Below are 20,049 nucleotides of genomic sequence, written 5' to 3' on the forward strand. Positions count from 1 at the left end.
TCTCTCCTGTTAACAAGTACAGACCAGGCTGAAAAAAAGTCTACCCCTTGAAACTTGCACAATATTTCCAGCGCCGAATTGTTCGACAAGGCTCTCATCATATACTCCCTCCTATCGTGTCTGGGCAGAATTACAGACACTTTCAAATTTAACCCTAATTCACGGCTTTTTTTAAACAGTGACCTGTGATTGTTAAGTAATTCTGCCGGTCTCCTACTGTTAATATCATTAGTGCCTTCTGTACAACTATATCACCTTTTGTGCCCTTAAAAGATGATATCCGCTCTACGTCATCAACATTTGCCCCTGGCAGACATACCTTGGTCCTGTTCCACCTATCCTTTTTACAAAGCATGTTCCCCATTTCCCTGATAATAGAGTCACCAACAACTACTAGTTCCTATGGGACCAGTGCATTCTGCCTTGGGGGTTGCCGTTGTGTTGTGTGATGACCAAGTGCAAGCTCTGGCATTGATGTGGGCAGCTGAGAGCTTGTAATGTAGTTCGCAGTATGAACTGTGTTCACAAAGAAAATTTTAAATAATTTACTTTTGTCTCCATGCTTTTTAAATATGGATTTGAGTGGTCCACCTAGCTAGTTTACTAGCTAAATGGACTTCGAAAAAGAAGTTCACATAAAAATCCTTACCTAGGATCACCATAATAACCGGATTTACACTTTTCACAGTTTGGACCTTCAGTGTTATCTTGACAATAACATATTCCAGTTGTACTATTACAGTAGCCTGCTGTTGCATCTGCATGTCCATTACAGCTACACATCTGACAACCTTGGGATGACGTTGCATTGCCATAACTCCCTGGGCTAAGAGAAAATAATTATTAAAATATCATACAATATCATAAACGATTCCTTTCAATAATAGTCCATTTCTTTTTAAACAAAAATGTTTTTATTTCATAGAAATAATTAAAAAACTTTAGTTTTATCTTTGTTCAGCAACTTCATTACATTCACAATCATGAAATTAAGTACAACAAAAAAAAACTCTCTCTCTCTCTCTCTCTCTCTCTCTCTCTAAATTTTTCTCACTTTTAAAATTAAAAAACTTAAAATTTCTATACAGGCATGAGATTAAGTATAGCAAAAAATCTAACCCTCTCAAAAATTTTCCCACTTTAAAAATACAATGAAGTTGAGTACAGAATTTTTAAAATTTTATGATTTTTTTTTTAAATACTCTCTGTAGAGAGAGTGTTTAAAAAAAGAAAAAAGGTTTTTTTTTTTTTTTTTTTGTTATGGGGGTTTTTTAAAAGTTTGCGGCCTGAGTATGAAGGGTTTATTTGAAGAGTCTGTTGATGTGTTGATGCTGAAAGCTGAAAAGTAATATTGTTTTTAACATTGTCTCCTTTAGAGTCAATACACATTTGCCACCAATGCTGTAATGCATTGATTCCAGCTGCAAAGAAAGTTTTCACTTGAGCCTCCAGGAATGCATCCACCATAGCAATGTCATCGTCAATGGAAAAATGGATGCCTGATAGATATTTTTTCAAATTAGTAAATAGGTGAAAGCCTGCTAGATCTAATGAATAACTTGTAGGCAAGCACATTGTGTTGGTAGAACAAGACTCCTTTGTTGTATTTTCCTCAACATTTGTTTTTGATGTTTTCATGCAAACGCCTCACAAGTTCGGTGTAATATGCCTCCGTGACAGACTGGTCTTGCTGAAGATAATCCAGAAGCAACTTTCCAACTGCATCCCAAAAACTGATGTCATCACTTTGCCAGTAACCGGAATTGACTGGCTTTTTTTGGATGGATGGATGGGGGGGGGGAAGAGAGAGAGAGCCTCTGACTTTGCCTGAAAGTGACATACCCACTTCTCACCCATGATCATAAACCTTGCAAGTAAAATCTGCTGAAAATACAAACATTCATTTGACTTGGCATTAGTAGTGGCATATGATGCAAGAAAGCAAGCTTATACAGCATCAGCAAAAAAAAAATAAACACTTCTCATTCACTGCAATCAGATACACCTCAATCAGAATCACCGCACAGGTGCCTAGTCTCCAGATGGTGCAATTTGCAGAACTTAAGCCTGTATTGGTAAGAGCACCCTTTGTTCCTCTCACCAATCTTGTTGCCCTTCTCTGTACTCGTTCTAGCAACTCTACATCCTTCCCCTTGTATAAGGCAATAGCCTGACCATTGCCTTATACAAGGGGATAATCACCTCCTTGTCTCAGGTAACAAAATTTGTATATATCATTGACAAAACTCCATGAACTGCTTCATCTGCACTGTCAAAGAACGTCATATCTGATGGCACAATTACCCCAGGTCTTTTCACCTCCCTGAGTGTAGTACCCACACAGTTTTATTTTCTTCCAAATAAAAATTAGGAAGAAAATAAAAGAATCAAAAGAAAACTGGATGAAGTTCAAATGTGAAGAAACTGAGAAACTGGAATCCTTACATGACCAATTCAAAAAGCATAAAGTCTTGAAAAAGGCATTAGGACTACACTACCAAACTGTAAGGGAATACTTAAAAGAAGAACGGAAAGATTGCAGTTTCAATTGAAGAAAAATTTGAGTGCGGCAAGAATATATTAGAGAACTGTTTGATGATAACAGAAATGAAAAGTTTAACATATCAGAAAATGTGGAATGACCGAGTATCATGAGGAAGAAGTGATCTTAGCTGTTAAATGTGCTAAACCCAAAAAGGCTAGTGGTCCTGACGAAATTTCGACAGAACTATTAAAGATAATAAAGGTGGAGGTGTTGGTTGGTGTGCTCAAAAGGTTTACGACACTGGAGAAATTCCAGAGAATGGTTGGGATCATTGTTCATACCCATACCAAAATGTGCAAATGCAAATAGTTGTTCTCAATTAAGAATAATTAGTTTGATGAGCCATACATTAAAGATACTTCTAAGGATTTTATAAAACTAAATTTATAAAAGATGTGAGAAAACGCACTTAGTAATTCTTAATTTGGCTTCCGACAAGGACTAGGTATCAGGGAAGCCCTGTTTGCAGTTCGGATTCTAATAGAAAGATGTTGGGATGTGAACCAAGAGAATATTCATCTGCTTCTGTCAGGTAAGATATGACAAACTGTTCCAAATCTTAAGAGAATATTGGAACTGATAGCAGAGATGTCAGAATAATGGTGAAACTGTATTCGGGACAATCAGCAAAGGTATGCATAGAAGGAGAAGAATTGAAAGACATAGAAATTAAAAGAGGAGTTCATCGAGGTTGTATTCTATCAGCCTATATTGTTCAACGTGTTACTGAAAAAATTTTAAAGAAGCTTTAGAGAGAATGATACTGAAATATCTACAAATGTTACTGACATCAACCAAATAATCTATCAGGCAAATGAAGTTTAACATTGACAAATGTAAAGTACTACACATGGGAAACAGCAACCCCAGAGCAACGTATCAACTCTGTTGTACTACACTGACAGTGGTAGAGAATGAAAGGGACCTGGGGGTGGTTGTGCAGGCAAAATATGAAGTTCTCTGAGCAGTGCAGACGGGCTGCAAGAGTAGCTCATGGTGTATTGTCAATGATATATAGGAATTTTTCTAGCAGGGATAAGGAGGTGATTATTCCCTTGTATAAGGCAATGGTCAGGCCACACCTAGAGTACTGTATACAGGTCTGGAGGCCTCATTTCAAGAAGGATGTAGAGCTGCTGGAAAGAGTACAGAGAAGGGCAACAAGATTAGTGAATGGAACAAAGGGGTGCTCTTATGAAGAAAGGCTTAAGTTTTGCAAATTACAGTGTCTGGAGACTAGGCACCAGCGAGGTGATCTGATAGAGGTGTATAAAGCCTTGAATGGTTTGAGCATGCTCAATGCTGATGGGATTCTTCCTCTCGCTCAGAATAATCACCTGAGAGGGTATAAATTCAAATTGAGGAAAGACAGATGTAGGATAGACGTGCGGAAATTTGCCTTTAGCCAGTGGGTGGTTGGTTTGTGGAACAGACTTCCATCCCTTGTCGTGGAAGTTGATAGCCTAAATAAGTTTAAGGCTCAGCTGGACAGATATTTTGAACGAACAGAGGGGTGAAGTGGAAGTGGGTTTTTTTTTTTTTTTTTTTTTGGCTGATGCTGCATAAGCTTGCTTTCTTGCATCAAATGCCTCTACTAATGCTAAATGCACACTCATGTTTGACTGACAAGCATCACTGGCAGAAAAATTCACTACACTAAGGATGTGATGCAGTAATACGAATGTCATTCAAAAAAAAAAAAAAAAAAGTGCATGAGTGCCACAGATGATAGAATTTAATCAGTAGACACAGTGAACATAAAACATTTGTGCTGGTCTAAACTGGAGAGTGATATATTTCTGCAGTGAATTTACTTGTGAAGACAAATGGGTGAACCGATTCACTCCTGAGTTAAAGCAAAAGTGGACCAGAACCAGTGGGTCTGATGGAAGCAAAAATTGATAATATAACAAACAGGAGAATGCCAATTTTTAAGAGTGGGGGGGGGAGGAAGAGAGAGAGAGAGAGAGAGAGAGAGCAGAAAACTAATGCCAGGAAACCAAGCTTAAATAATATACAAACACTTAGTCTGAACCTGTATCAAGGTTAAGAACCTGTATAAGAACCTGTATCAGACCCAAACTCAGCGTTCTTATGGGCCTATATGAGAGCTTGAAGGACAGGGTGGATGCCCTCGAAGGAACTAAATTGAGGGGCCCATCAAGCTCTCAGCTGCCCACATTAACGCCAGAGCTTGCACTTGGTCATCACACAACACAGCGGCAACCCACAAGGCAGAATGCACTGGTCCCAAAGGAACTAGTAGTTGTTGGTGACTCTATTGTCAGGGAAACGGGGAACATGCTTTGTAAAAAGGATAGGTGGAACAGGACCAAGGTATGTCTGCCAGGGGCAAAGGTTGATGACGTTGTAGAGCAGATATCATCTTTTAAGGGCACAAAAGGTAACATAGTTGTACACGTTGGCAATAATGATATCAAGAGTAGGAGACCGGCAGAATTGCTTAACAAGTACAGGTCACTGTTGAAAAAAAGCCGTGAAATAGGGTTGAATTTGAAAGTGTCTACAATTCTGCCCAGACACGATAGGAGGGAGTATATGATGAGAGCCTTGTCGATCAATTCGGCTCTGGAAAGATTATGCAAGGCTCAAGGGGTAGAATTTTTTTCAGCCTGGACTGTACTTGTTAACAGGAGAGATCGCGTCTACAGAAAGGATAGACAGGATAGGAAGGGAGGAGGGGTTATGCTATTAGTTAAGAAACACATAAAATCCAAGTAAGTGAAGCCAGTAGACATCGCTGGACAGTGCAGTGTCGAGTCAGTTTGGTGTGATATAAGCACTGGAGATCAAAATTGGGAGTAGGAGTGTGCTATAGGCCTAATGACTCTGATGAGTATAATAAAAAACTGTACAGGGAAATAGAGTGGGCCAGTACATCAGAGAGTTATATAACGGGGGATTTTATTTTCCCAGATATTGACTGGAATTTGGGGGCTGGTCACTCACACACTAGCAAGGCTTTTGTGGATTTATTGGATGATTGTTTTCTACATCAGCATGTTCGGGAGGCAACTAGGGGGGGGGGGAGGAATACTCTTGATTTGATTATCAGCAGTGATTCTTCATGCATTAAGAATCTGCAGATAAATGAACCACTAGGTGGCAGTGATCACAGTGTGCTGAAGTGGGATTTACTCAAAGAGGTAACTACCATTGGGGGTAAAGCGAAGGGTTATTGCTTTCGTAAAGATGACTACGATGGACTGAGACAGTATTTAAATTCTATACAGTGGGACCAACTGATGATGTTGCCAACAGCAAAAGCAAAATGGGAAGCATTCAAAGAACTTATCTTGGAAGCTACTAGGCTTTACATACCAACTAAGAAATATTGTTCAAGGTTTAGGCCTAAATGGCTGTCAGATGAACTGATGAGGCATATGGCAGAGAAGAAACATGCATGGGATACATACAAATTAACACATGACACAGAAGACTATGATAGATACAAGTTGATCTGTAACCAAGTTACAAAGGAGGTTAGGCAGGCAAAGGCAGATTACTAGAAATCTTTGGCAAGGGATGCAAAGAAAAACAGCAAATAGTTCTTTACTTATGTAAACTCTAGAAGGAAGGGGATGAATTAGATTGGTCTACTTGATATTGATGGGTCAACTGTTGATGATCCTGCTCAGGTAGCTAACAAACTAAATGAATATTTTGCATCGACATTCACACATGAGGAGTTATTTAGCGAGGGGAAAGCCAGAGGTGTATTCAACTCTAGCAGTAAGCTAGAGAATCTTGTAATAACTGAGAGTAAAGTGGAGGAGAAATTGTTGAAGATAAACACAAGAAAGGCACCTGGGGTGGATGGGATATATCCAGTTATATTGAAGGAGGCAGCAAAGGAAGTAAGCAAACCCTTAGCCATAATTATGAGAGCTTCCTTGGACTCAGGGGAGGTACCCATAGACTGGAGATGTGCAAATGTGACCCCAATTCACAAAGGAAGATCAAAGGCTGACACAGGATATTATAGGCCTGTGAGTTTAACTTCTGTTCCAGGAAAATTAATGGAGGCACTAGTTAAAGAAGCACTGCAGGATCATTTAGACAAGACTTCAGTTATAGCTTGGACACAGCATAGTTTTGTTAAGGGGAAGTCTTGTCTGACCAATTTGATTGGATACTATGATGCAGTCACAAAGGAACTGGATGCAGGGAATAACTTTGATATTATATACTTTGATCTTAGAAAGGCTTTTGATACTGTTGCACATGGAAGACTGCTGCACAAATTGGAGCAATGCGACATTGGAGGCAAATTGCTGCTGTGGATAAAGGGGTGGCTGAGGGGGAGGAGACAGAGAGTGGTAATCAATGGACACTGCTCGTCATGGACTAATGTTATTAGTGGAGTCCCTCAGGGCTCAGTGTTGGGTCCATTATTGTTTTCTGTATTCATAAATGATATTGATGATGGTATATCAAGCTTAATGTTGAAGTTTGCAGACGATACAAAGGTAGACAGGGTTGTCAAGGACACTACTGACACTATGCTGCTGCAACAGGATCTGGAAAGGTTGAGCAGATGGGCTGAGAGGTGGCAAATGAAGTTTAACATTGACAAATGTAAAGTACTACACATGGGAAACAGCAACCCCAGAGCAGCGTATCAACTCTGTGGTACTACACTGACAGTGGTTGAGAATGAAAGGGACCTGGGGGTGGTTGTGCAGGCAGATAAAATGAAAGGGACCTGGGGGTGGTTGTGCAGGCAGATATGAAGTTCTCTGAGCAGTGCAGATGGGCTGCAAGAGTAGCTCATGGTGTATTGTCAATGATATATAGGAATTTTTCTAGCAGGGATAAGGAGGTGATTATTCCCTTGTATAAGGCAATGGTCAGGCCACACCTAGAGTACTGTATAGTACTGTACAAGAAGGATGTAGAGCTGCTGGAACGAGTGCAGAGAAGGGCAACAAGATTAGTGAATGGAACAAAGGGGTGCTCTTACGAAGAAAGGCTTAAGTTTTGCAAATTACAGTGTCTGGAGACTAGGCACCAGCGAGGTGATCTGATAGAGGTGTATAAAGCATTGAATGGTTTGAGCATGCTCAATGCTGATGGGATTCTTCCTCTCGCTCAGAATAATCACCTGAGAGGGCATAAATTTAAATTGAGGAAAGACAGATGTAGGATAGACGTGCGGAAATTTGCCTTTAGCCAGCGAGTGGATGGTTGGTGGAACAGACTTCCATCCCTTGTCGTGGAAGTTGATAGCCTAAATAAGTTTAAGGCTCAGCTGGACAGGTATTTTGAACGAACAGAGGGGTGAAGTGGAAGTGTTTTTTTTTTTTTTTTTTTTGCTGATGCTGCATAAGCTTGCTTTCTTGCATCAAATGCCTCTGCTAATGCTAAGTGAATAAAATTTGTAAAATTATGCTTAGAAATCAGAGAGTTATAAGGTGGACAATAAAAAGAAGTCTCAATTGTTAACGACTAGTCCCAAGAGGCACCTTTCAAGATGCACTACAGAGGCTTCCTGTACAGTGCTGTTTGGGATTGTTCATTCACTTCCTTCCAAAAGCTAGCTGAATCAGTACTCATATGAAGAGTGATACTTGACTCTATTTTGGTTACTGTAATAAAAGCCTGAGACTTCCCCACACCATATGGCTAATACTAATATTAAAACAAAATAATATTCAAATTACATTTTTCTTCATAGCAGAACTACTGATTTTACAAACTTATTCTAACCAAAAGATATTTATTTTAAAAACAATCTTTCTTTTACACAAAAGTAAATTAGTTCAAAATACATTATAAATCCACAATGATTATTCTCTCACATAATTATGAGGAAAAGTCACATTTCATTAGTAAGGACAATTGACAGACGAGAAGAGAGAAATGGCATGCAATGTCATATCGTACGCATGTCAGGTTATGGATCAAGTGTACTAAATCCATGGGAAAGTATTCTCTATTCTCAAGTTCTTAAAGACATTAGTTGACTCTTGCCATTTATTATCCTTATTAAGTTCAAGCAGAGGATATAACCAAAGACAGACACTCTCCCTCTCTCTAAAAATTTTTATCACTATGTTTTTCTCCACTTGGACTACAAGACAGCCACCACAAGGATAGAATTGATAATTACAGTGATTTACATATATTTTATCATATTTGGCAGAATCATGCGATATCTATGCTGGCATGCTGACCAGCATAGACTATAGTTGTGCTTTATACTGAAAAGAATTTAGAATTCAGTTAAAGTATATTTTCATTTTTTACTATCTACTTTAATTAAACTAATTACACAAAACTGTGTATACATGCACATGTGTAGGACAAAATTTTGCCAATTTACAATAAATTATTCTTCTATACAAAAACAGATTAATGTCTCAAAGATGCAAAAGATCATTTCTTATTTCTATATAGTATTAATATAAGTAAAAAATGATGCAGGAAAGTTACGTTTATGAAGCATTTGCTTAAAAAAAAAAAAAACATTAAATATTGTTATTATTGTATATAATATCTACCAATTTCAGAGTAATATAATGACACTATTTAAAATTTAATTTTAAAAAATTAACCCACCTGCACTTATCACAAAAGTTACCCTGAGTCCAATCTTTACACTCATCACAATGTCCTTTGCCACCAATACAAGTACTATGATTGTGACATCCACAGTCAATGCTACAATCCAAACCCATCCATCCAAGATTGCATACACAAACATAATCAGGAGCTTCAGAACAATAACCACTGACACAGTCCTCAGAACACCTTTAAAAATATTTAGATCCTATCAAAAATTAATGTAAAGGAAAGTTTGATTTGATATAGTTGAAATTTATTATCAAAGAAACTAACGCCCAATAACAGAATTCTTCTAATAATACTAGTTCAAGGCTGAACTAGACAAACTTTTGGTGTGAATGGGTGGGTGAAACAGGAAGTTTTTTTTTTTTTATTATTATTTGATTGTCCCATCTAATAATTTGCCTAATCCTTCCTTAATTTTATTCAAACTATCCACTTCCACAAAACCAGGAGGTGGACATTTCTCCCAATAATCAATGCTCTCTTGCTGAAAGGAAAACATCCACACTGCAACCATTCTTCATCAAGTTAAAAAATATGTCCCTTTATGTGTGTAATCTGAGTAAGATTAAAGATGCTATCAGTATTTAGTTTAAATCTATTTAAAGTCCTAAACACTTCAGTCAGGTCTCCTCACAGATGGCTAGTTTCTAGATGCTGCAAATGACAGGGGAGACTAAAGTCTTTCTTGGTAAGGTGCCTTATTGTGTCCCTGACTAGTTTTGTTGCTATTTTCCACATCTTTCCTAAAATGAGGAATCCAGACCAGACCTGTATATAGTGCTCAAGATGCAGCCTAACCTTCTTATATAGCAGGATAATTACCTCCATATGTCTGCTGAAAAAGTTTTGTTTTAAAGTTTATTTGTTTTTTTTTTAGCAGGGTCTCTCAGGCACTCAAACACCTACTAATTGGCAAGTCCTCCCAAGATGTTTGGAATGAATACTGCTATTACAGTAGAACAGAGTACAATTCTGGTGGAGGGCATTAAAATATACAGAATACTATAGCAAACAAGGATTGAGTGAATCGTGCTGTAGCAGGGAATAACTGTATATTTATTTTCAAATTTCTTTTTGTTGATGCCACTTTGTACCATATTTCAAAGGTAAAAATGGCAACCCTAAATTATGGCTCAAAGAAAATTTCCAACCTGGATGAAACAAGACTTTTTAATGACATGCTTAGAATAGCCATGTGCTTGAAAGGGCAGGGAGATACATTGGAGGAGGCAGGGGGAAGGAAGTTGAGACAACAACTGACAACATTGTTAATTTCCAATGCTGATGGAAGAGAGAAACTTAAGCATCATTTGTTGGTAAATCTCAAAATCTATACTGTTTTAAGAGCATTAAAGCTTTGTCAACTGAATAAACAGCAAATTCAACTGTACAGGAAAACAGGTTTCCTCTAGAGACTAGTAATCTGCACGCCCACCAAACGTGCATTTTCAGAACATCACCTAAGTACAAAAAGCTGTACTTGACTGTGGAAAACATCCTTCCAATAAAATGAAATTAAATTTATCTGATGCACTGCATTTTATTTCCAGGCATGGAATAAAGTAAGGGAATCCACTATTAAAAAATGCTTTGTAAAAATTGGAATTCTTTCTGCTTATCTCAAATAAATATCCATAGAATCTGATGAGAGCAGGTAGTGCTGATTTTGGTCAGTTTCTGAAAAAAGAAGAGCATTGCACAAACTTCATTGATTTCAATTCCAATGAAGCCACCGATTAAATTCAGACAACTGACAAAATGTCAGGGCACCACCAGGATAAGGTATGAGGATGCATTGTCTATTAAAATCTTAGAAACTAAGCTGTGGCCGAGTGGTCAGGAGCGGGAGTGAAAGTAGCACACGCTCTTTGAGTGGGCCAGGATTCAAGCCTGTGACTGATAAATATGATTAATTTAGTGTAAACTCCACTGACCTGGTAGTCATGCGGGAGTATAAACAAGTTTTTATATATATACACAGACACTCCTCAACTTACATACTTAATTGTTTTTTTTTTTCATGTATGCAAGTCCAACTTCGGTCTTGTAGATACAAAATACATGTACAGTACAGTACAACATTTTACGATTTGTAACTGAGTTAAATGAGGCTGAAAAAACATACAATGAATAATAATGTAGAGTAACAGTATTTATTCAAAACAAATTTAATCTAAATACAATATGTAATTTAATTTAATCTATGATCAAATCACTTACAATGGACTCTCCAAAATAAAATACCATTCACTATATGATATGTAGTAAGCACTGGTCATTGTGATCATGTTTGTGAATTGAATTTTAATTGTATTAAACGGCTACTCTAATAAGCAAAAATGGGAGGAATATTATCCACAGGCTATAAAAGTAAAGATATAGAACACAAATTCACACTTTACTTCCTCCAACTAACAAAATTAAATGATATGTGAAAATCGGAAGAATATTTCTCATGAGTTAGCAAAATAAAAATAAATTTAAGCTTATGTACATAACTTAATTAATACTGTAACTAATTGATATTTCTGTTCACTGACTTTTTTTTTTTTTTTTTTTTTTGGGTCATAAAATTTAAAATAGTAAGAAAATAAGCAATCAATAACAAAGAACACGGCACGCTCAAACCGCAACTAACACGATTCGCACTTTACGAAGCTCAAAAAAATAGGAATGAAGAGAAGATTCTGAAGCCGACCGGGCTAGCCAGGCGGGTAAAGTGCCCTGCCTGGCAGCCCTAAGGTCGCAGGTTTGAATCCTGCCTCGGGCTTGGATCAGAGTAAAATGCAAAAAACTTTGGGAGGTGCATTATGGCCACAGAAGCCGATGCGCCAACAACAAAAAAAAAAAAAAAAGATTTTGAAAATTTATTTATGTTTTTTATATGATTGAAGATTTCGAGGAAGGGTTGTTGTTATGTTATTTGGTTTTTAGGAGCATTAGCAACTGAGGCCATATTGCTCCGGGGATATGCGGTGGTCATTTCCTGACCTTTCTGCATCCTCCGTATTTGGTGGTCACGGGCTTGAACCCCGGTCTGATCAAGAAGCGTGTGCTATGCACTGCTGCTCCTGCCCACCTGGCTACGGAGGCGCCTTCGTGGAAGGGGAAACACATTTCACCATAACAACGTAAAAACCCACAGAATTCCAGGTGTTTGTATTATCACAAATTCAGTAAGATAGAGTTTACTATCCATTTATAATCGAGTGCACTAACAGAAAAGCCCAATAAACCGGAAACTGCTAATTGTTTTATGGTAGTGACCGCCAGAAATCTGCTTTAGAAAAAATATCACGAGGCGTTCAAAACTGATTCTTATAACCAAACATAACAACAGCTTTGTACGTATCTGCAAGTTGTACATAAGTCATTTGTACGTAAGTAGAGGAGTACCTGTATATATTTCCACGATCATAAAGGTTTCACATATCTGCATTTAAATGAACAAAAAAACGTATTGTACGTAAGTCATTTGTACATACGTAGAGGAGTACCTGTATATATTTCCATGATCATCAAGGTTTCACATACCTGTATTTAAATGAAGAACAAAAAAACGTATTGTATGTATGTGCGAGTTGTACGTAAGTCATTTGTATGTAAGTAGAGGACTACCTGTATATATTTCCATGATCATCAAGGTTTCACATATCTGTATTGAAATGAAGACAAAAAAACAACACAAAAATGGAAACAAATATCATACTTTTTTTTAGCTTTAAGTGTGCAGAATTTTTTTTCCCACAGTCTGCATATATTTTACTGTTTTTTATTTTAGTATTTCAGTATGCAGATTTACAGTAATATTTTATTCCTTAAAAGTGAATATATGATCTAACTTATTTTAAACAAAAGCTCAATTTTATGTTTTCATGTGTTTTACTATTTAATGTTTCAGGATCAAATTTTGGACCTGAAAACAACGAGAAACGTTTATGTAATATATGCCAGAAACTGAAAATAATCACTTTAAATTTAAAGGAAGTGCTTCAAAATGATTGCCTTAGAAATGTGCACTTGAATATGCCTCATCATGGATTACCTGACATATTCAAGTTCTGAATACTGTTTAGATTTTCTGGTCTTAGTGAAAAGGTAAAAATTGAGTAGAATCATTTTTGAGGAGCAAGAAGGCTAAGCAATAGCGCCTACAAGTATAGTTGTACACGTTGGCACTAACGATATTAAGAGTAGGAGACTGGCAGAATTACTTAACAAGTACAGGTCACTGTTGAACAAAAGCCGAGAATTAGGGTTGAATTTGAAAGTGTCTGCAATTCTGCCCAGACACGATAGGAGGGAGTATATGATGAGAGCCTTGTCGATCAATTTGGCCCTGGAAAGATTGTGCAAGGCTCAAGGGGTAGAATTTTTTTCAGCCTGGACTGTACTTGTTAACAGGAGAGATTGCTTCTACAGGGATGGGATACACTTAAATAGAAAGGGTGCAAGAATTTTTGCTGATGCTGTCGAGGCAGTGTTAGGTGGGTCGGAAAACTGCTAGCTTGGGGGGAGACAAAGACCAATAGATTGACAGTAGCCACTGGCAGAGGTGAAAGAGATTCTTGCACTGCTTCTATTAGAATGAGCAGAAGCCTGAAAAACAAGATGCATGGTATTTCAGAGACTGCTGGGAGCCATTGCGGTACAAGTAAACACATGGGTTGTGTTAGGGTAGCTAAGAATAGAAATAGTTGCACGTATACTTGCGTGTACACCAATGCTAGGAGTTTAGTAAATAAATTTGATGAATTTGAGGTATTGCTCAAAACATCAAAGGCAGATATTGTTGGGATATCAGAGACGTGGTGTCACACAGATATAAGGGATGCGGAACTGCAATTTGGGGAGTACAACGTCTACAGAAAGGATAGACAGGATAGGAAGGGGGGAGGGGTTATGCTATTAGTTAAGAAACACATAAAAACCAAGGAAGTGAAGCCAGTCGACATCGCTGGACAGTGCAGTGTTGAGTCAGTTTGGTGTGACATAAGCATTGGGAGATCAAAATTGAGAGTAGGAGTGTGCTATAGGCCTAATGACTCTGATGAGTATAATAAGGAACTGTACAGGGAAATAGAGTGGGCCAGTAAATCAGAGAGTCTTATAATGGGAGATTTTAATTTCCCAGATATTGACTGGAATTTGGGGGCTGGTTACTCACACACTCGCAAGGCTTTTGTGGATTTAATCGATGATTGTTTTCTACATCAGCATGTTCGGGAGGCAACTAGAGGGAGTAATACTCTTGATTTGATTATCAGCAGTGATTCTTCATGCATTAAGAATCTGCAGATAAATGAACCACTAGGTGGCAGTGATCACAGTGTGCTGAAGTGGGATTTACTGAAAGAGGTAACTATCATTAGGGGTAAAGGGAAGGGTTATTGCGTCCGTAAAGGCGACTACGATGGACTGAGACAGTATTTAAATTCTATACAGTGGGACCAACTGATGATGTTACCAACAGCAAATTCAAAATGGGAAGCATTCAAAGAACTTATCTTGGAAGCTACTAGGCTTTACATACCAACTAAGAAATATTGTTCAAGGTTTAGGCCAAAATGGATGTCAGATGAACTAATGAGGCATATGGCAGAGAAGAAAAATGCATGGGATACTTACAAATTAACACATGACACAGAAGCCTATGATAGAAACAAGTTGATATGCAACCAAGTTACAAAGGAGGTTAGGCAGGCGAAGGCAGATTACGAGAAATCCTTGGCAAGGGATGCAAAGAAAAACAGCAAAGAGTTCTTTACTTATGTAAACTCTAGAAGGAAGGGGATGAATCAGATTGGTCTACTTGATATTGATGGGTCAACTGTTGATGATCCTGCTCAGGTAGCTAACAAACTAAATGAATATTTTGCATCGACATTCACACATGAGGAGTTATTCAGCAAGGGGAATGCCAGAGGTGTATTCAACTCTAGCAGTAAGCTACAGAATCTTGAAATAACTGGGAGTAAAGTGGAGGAGAAACTGTTGAAGATAAACACAAGAAAGGCACCTGGGGTGGATGGGATCTATCCAGTTATATTAAAGGAGGCAGCAAAGGAAGTAAGCAAACCCTTAGCCATAATTATGAGAGCTTCCTTGGACTCAGGGGAGGTACCCATAGACTGGAAATGTGCAAATGTGACCCCAATTCACAAAGGAGGATCAAAGGCTGACACAAGTAATTATAGATCTGTGAGCTTAACTTCTGTTCCAGGAAAATTAATGGAGGCACTGGTTAAAGAAGCACTGCAGGATCATTTAGACAAGACTTCAGTTATAGCTCAGACACAGCATGGTTTTGTTAAGGGGAAGTCTTGCCTGACCAACTTGATTGGATACTATGATGCAGTCACAAAAGAACTGGATGCAGGGAATAACTTTGATATTATATACTTGGATCTTAGAAAGGCTTTTGATACTGTTGCACATGGAAGACTGCTACACAAATTGGAGCAGTGTGACATTGGAGGCAAGTTGCTGCTATGGATAAAGGGGTGGTTGAGGGGGAGAAGACAGAGAGTGGTAATCAATGGACACTGCTCATCGTGGACTAATGTTATTAGTGGAGTCCCCCAGGGCTCAGTGTTGGGTCCATTATTGTTTTCTGTATTTATAAATGATATTGATGATGGTATATCAAGCTTAATGTCCAAGTTTGCAGATGATACAAAGGTTGGCAGGGTTGTCAAGGACACTACTGACACTATGCTGCTGCAACAGGATCTGAAAGGTTGAGCAGATGGGCTGAGAGGTGGCAAATGAAGTTTAACATTGACAAATGTAAAGTACTACACATGGGAAAAAGCAACCCCAGAGCAACGTATCAACTCTGTGGTACTACACTGACAGTGGTAGAGAATGAAAGGGACTTGGGGGTGATTGTGCAGGCAGATATGAAGTTCTCTGAGCAGTGCAGACGGGCTGCAAGAGTAGCTCATGGAGTATTGTCAATGATATATAGGAATTTTTCCAGCAGGGATAAGGAGGTGATTATTCCATTGTATAAGGCAATGGTCAGGCCACACCTAGAGTACTGTATACAGGTCTGGAGACCTCATTTCAAGAAGGATGTAGAGCTGCTGGAACGAGTACAGAGAAGGGCAACAAGATTAGTGAATGGAACAAAGGGGTGCTCTTACGAAGAAAGGCTTAAGTTTTGCAAATTACAGTGTCTGGAGACTAGGCACCAGCGAGGTGATCTGATAGAGGTGTATAAAGCCTTGAATGGTTTAAGCATGCTCAATGCTGATGGGATTCTTCCTCTAGCTCAGAAAAATCACCTGAGAGGGCATAAATTCAAATTGAGGAAAGACAGATGTAGGATAGACGTGCGGAAATTTGCCTTTAGCCAGCGGGTGGTTGGTTGGTGGAACAGACTGCCATCCCTTGTGGTGGAGGTTGATAGCCTAAATTAGTTTAAGGCTCAGCTGGACAGGTATTTTGAACGAACAGAGGGGTGAAGTGGAAGTGGGTTTTTTTTTTTTTTTTTTTTGGCTGATGCTGCATAAGCTTGCTTTCTTGCATCAAATGCCTCTACTAATGCTAATGCTAACAAAGCATATCCCTTTATCAGAGAAGTGCTCATCCAAATAGTCTCTGGCCACTTGACAAAAATAAGCCAGCAAGAGGAACTTTACACTATCAAATTGCATAAATCATTCCTTAAAATACCCAGAACAGGATCCTCTGGTTAATCTTTGAAGCAAAATAAAAGCACCAATTAAGCAGTTGGCAACAATAGCTGCCCTGACATTAATACTAAACACTGATTCCAGTGCCTTGATTGGATGATGGCATGCAGATTCTCTTCTGCAAACTCGTGAGTGTTGCAAAATATGATCACACCACTTTTTGTGAAGTTATATATTTCCACGATCATCAAGGTTTCACATATCCTCATCAGAAAAAAACATGCAGGATTAAGAGCAGAGGACTGAGAGCTCATCGTTGTAGAAACCAGAAAAAAAGCTTCTCGTGGTGGTAATCTTTGAATGTGATATGGATAAAGCTGTTGTTTCCATACAATTGTGTGTTCTACATCCTCTGTTGCTTCTATCCTTTGGAAGCCTGTCACCAGAATTTTCCTCTGTATGATGCTTCTTTGACCTAAAAGTTGTGGTGCTGATTAGTTTATCACCCTATTTCTGAAACTTCATCCTGTATCACCAAAGCACTTGTGTAGTCTCTGTAAGTTCTTCACATGTAGCAGGCAATTTGGAAACCCTCTCATGTACACATTTTGCTGTAACTGTGTTACTCTCAGCAAGCCCACACACTAAGATGCATATCATTAGCATTAGTAATGGCATAGGATGCAAGAAAGAAAGCTTATACACAGAAAAAAAAAAAAAAAAAACGCCTTACCATTTCACCTATCCATTTACTCCAAAAGTTTGTCCAGTTCTTCCCTGAATCTACTTAAGCTATCGACTTCCACGACAGATGGAAGTTTTTCCAGCAATCAACCACTCACTGGCTAAAGGCAGATTTCCGCATATCTATTCTGCAACTGTCTTTCCTCAATTTGAATTCATGCCCCCCTCAAGTGCTAAAGAAGTGTGCAAAATGTGACATGTTTGCGGACCTTTCTCGAACAGGACATGATCTAGCCATGGAGGATGTCTCGCAGAAAATGTGAAGAAATTAGGTGCCATCTCAGCATTCTTATGGGCATCTATGAGAGCTTGAAGAGTCAGGTAGATGCCCTCACAAGGAATTAAAATGGGGGCCAATCAAACTCTCAGCTGCCCAACTCAATGCTAAAGCTTAAATAAATTCAAGACAAAACTAGACAAGCATTAGGAAAGAATGGATGGGTGAAATGGGAAGGGCTTTTTTTTTTTGGCTGATGCTGTATAAGCTTGCTTGCTTGCATCATATGCCTCTACTAATGCTAATAATCTGAGCAGAAAGAATTCCATCAGCATTAAGCTTGTTCACACCATTCAAAGCCTTATACACCTCAATCAGATCACCTTGCAGGTGCCTGGTCTCCAGACACTGCAATTTGCAGCACTTAAGCGTTTCTTGGTAAGGGTACTCCATTGTCCCCCTCACCAATCTGTTGTCCTTCTCTGTACTCATTCCAACAGCTCTAGATCCTTCCTAAAATGAGGCCTCCAGAATCAATGCAGCACTCAAGGTGTGGCCTGACCACTGTCTTATATAAAGGGATAATCACCTCCTTATCCCTGCTAGCAAAGTTCCTGTATTCCTGTATTGACAAAACCCCCATGAGCTGCTCTGGCAGTCTGTCTGCACTGCTCTGAAAGCTTCATATCTGGCTGCACAATTGCCTGCCCCAGGTCTTTTTCATTCTCCACTACCCTGAGTGTAGTACTACACAGTTGGTACATTACTCTGGGACTACCACTACCCATATGCCATACTTTGCATTTGTCAATGTACTTCAGTTGCCACCTCTCAGCCCATCTGCCCAAATTTTCTAAATCCTGTTGCAATAGTGATTAATGTTCATTACTGTTATTAACAACCCTGCCACCCTTTGTATCATCTGCAAACTTTGCATTGGTTACCACTATCTGTCTTCTTGCACGCAACCATCCCTTTATCCATAGCAGCAACTTGACTTTAATGCCATACTGATCCAATTTGTACAGCAGTCTTTTATGTACAACAATATCAAATGCTTTCCTGAAATCCAAGTGACTGTTTCTTGTATTGATTTTAGTGCAAGTAAAAAAGGTCTGTGTCAATAAAAAAAAAACGCCTTTTAATTTTTTTTCTGTATTTAGTGCATCCTGTCTGTTGGTAAAAAAAAAAAAAAAAAAAATGGCCTATTCACTTCTGCCAATTTTTTTATCCATGTTATTTTATCTATTTACATTTCTGAATGGGAGATTACTGAAGCAATTTTGTAAGCATTTGCCCAAGTTTCTTGTTATCAAATTTTAAACAATTGCTCAAAGGGATAAAAGAATGGCATAATTAAAAATAAAATAATAATTAAATAAATTGTATGTTAATTACACAGAGAAATTGGCTTTAAATAAATAAATTTTAAAAAAAGCAGGAGCACAGCTGCGAGTACATTTTCCATACTTAATAATTCAGATTTTAACATTGACTTTGAAGATTCTTGCTTGGTTAGATTTACTATGCAAAAACTGACAACCACCAGGTTATATGGCTGAGAGTTTTTTAGACATTGTACCCATATTAAATAAATGCTTTTTGATAGATGACTTTAATAAAAGCTAAGAAAAAGAGGCATACTAATTTAAATAAAATACATACGTTCTTGTGCACGAAATAACACCATCACCTTTGAAGCCATGATTGCATGTACAAGTATAAGATTCGAGTGTGTTGAAACAAGATGCATTAACATGACACTTATGAAGGCTCAAACGACATTCATCAACATCAGGACAGGAACTATATGCCCAGTCTGCTGGATCTAATACTGAGATGTTTGCATATGTATATTCCATAACATCTGCACAGTCACCTAACACAATTTTATAATAAAATTTAAAAATTTGTTCAATCAAATTCATAAATTCATATAAGAAATTAATACAAATTAGGTAACATGGATAAATAAATTACCGAATAAAATAATGATTTGTATATAATTCCAAGCAAACAGTAAAAATATGCCAACTTTTAACACTTACAAATACTAACATTTGCCCCTAATGCAAATAAATGTAATATTTTAATATCACATGAACTATTTCACTGGGTATAAGAAGTCAAGGAGATACAAACAGATTATACATGTACTTTGTTATTATTTTATTTTTTAATGAAAACACCAAATATGAAAGGTATTGGAATCTACAGTATTTAGTATCATGCATGGGCCAACAGCTGAGATAACAGAAAATAACGGCTGACATTAGACTTGAATGTAGATTTGTAGAATGTAGAACTTG

General features: G+C 38.0%; 1 protein-coding gene across 1 annotated transcript in view; it reads right to left on the bottom strand.

Annotated features, from left to right (window-relative positions):
* The window catches only part of Megf8 (multiple EGF like domains 8), a 619,502-nt gene that overhangs the window by 337,254 nt on the left and 262,199 nt on the right, over nt 1-20,049 (bottom strand). Inside the window, exons 14-16 of the mRNA XM_090390015.1 lie at nt 19,406-19,619; nt 9,128-9,319; nt 650-826 (exon numbers count right to left, since the gene is read on the bottom strand). Coding sequence (XP_090246141.1) covers nt 650-826; nt 9,128-9,319; nt 19,406-19,619 — 583 coding nt within the window. The remainder of the gene's footprint in view (nt 1-649; nt 827-9,127; nt 9,320-19,405; nt 19,620-20,049) is intronic.

The sequence above is a fragment of the Mastigoproctus giganteus genome, chromosome 2 (genome assembly GCF_048544385.1).
Source record: "Mastigoproctus giganteus isolate SK-2022 chromosome 2, ASM4854438v1, whole genome shotgun sequence".
NCBI lineage: Eukaryota > Metazoa > Arthropoda > Arachnida > Uropygi > Thelyphonidae > Mastigoproctus > Mastigoproctus giganteus.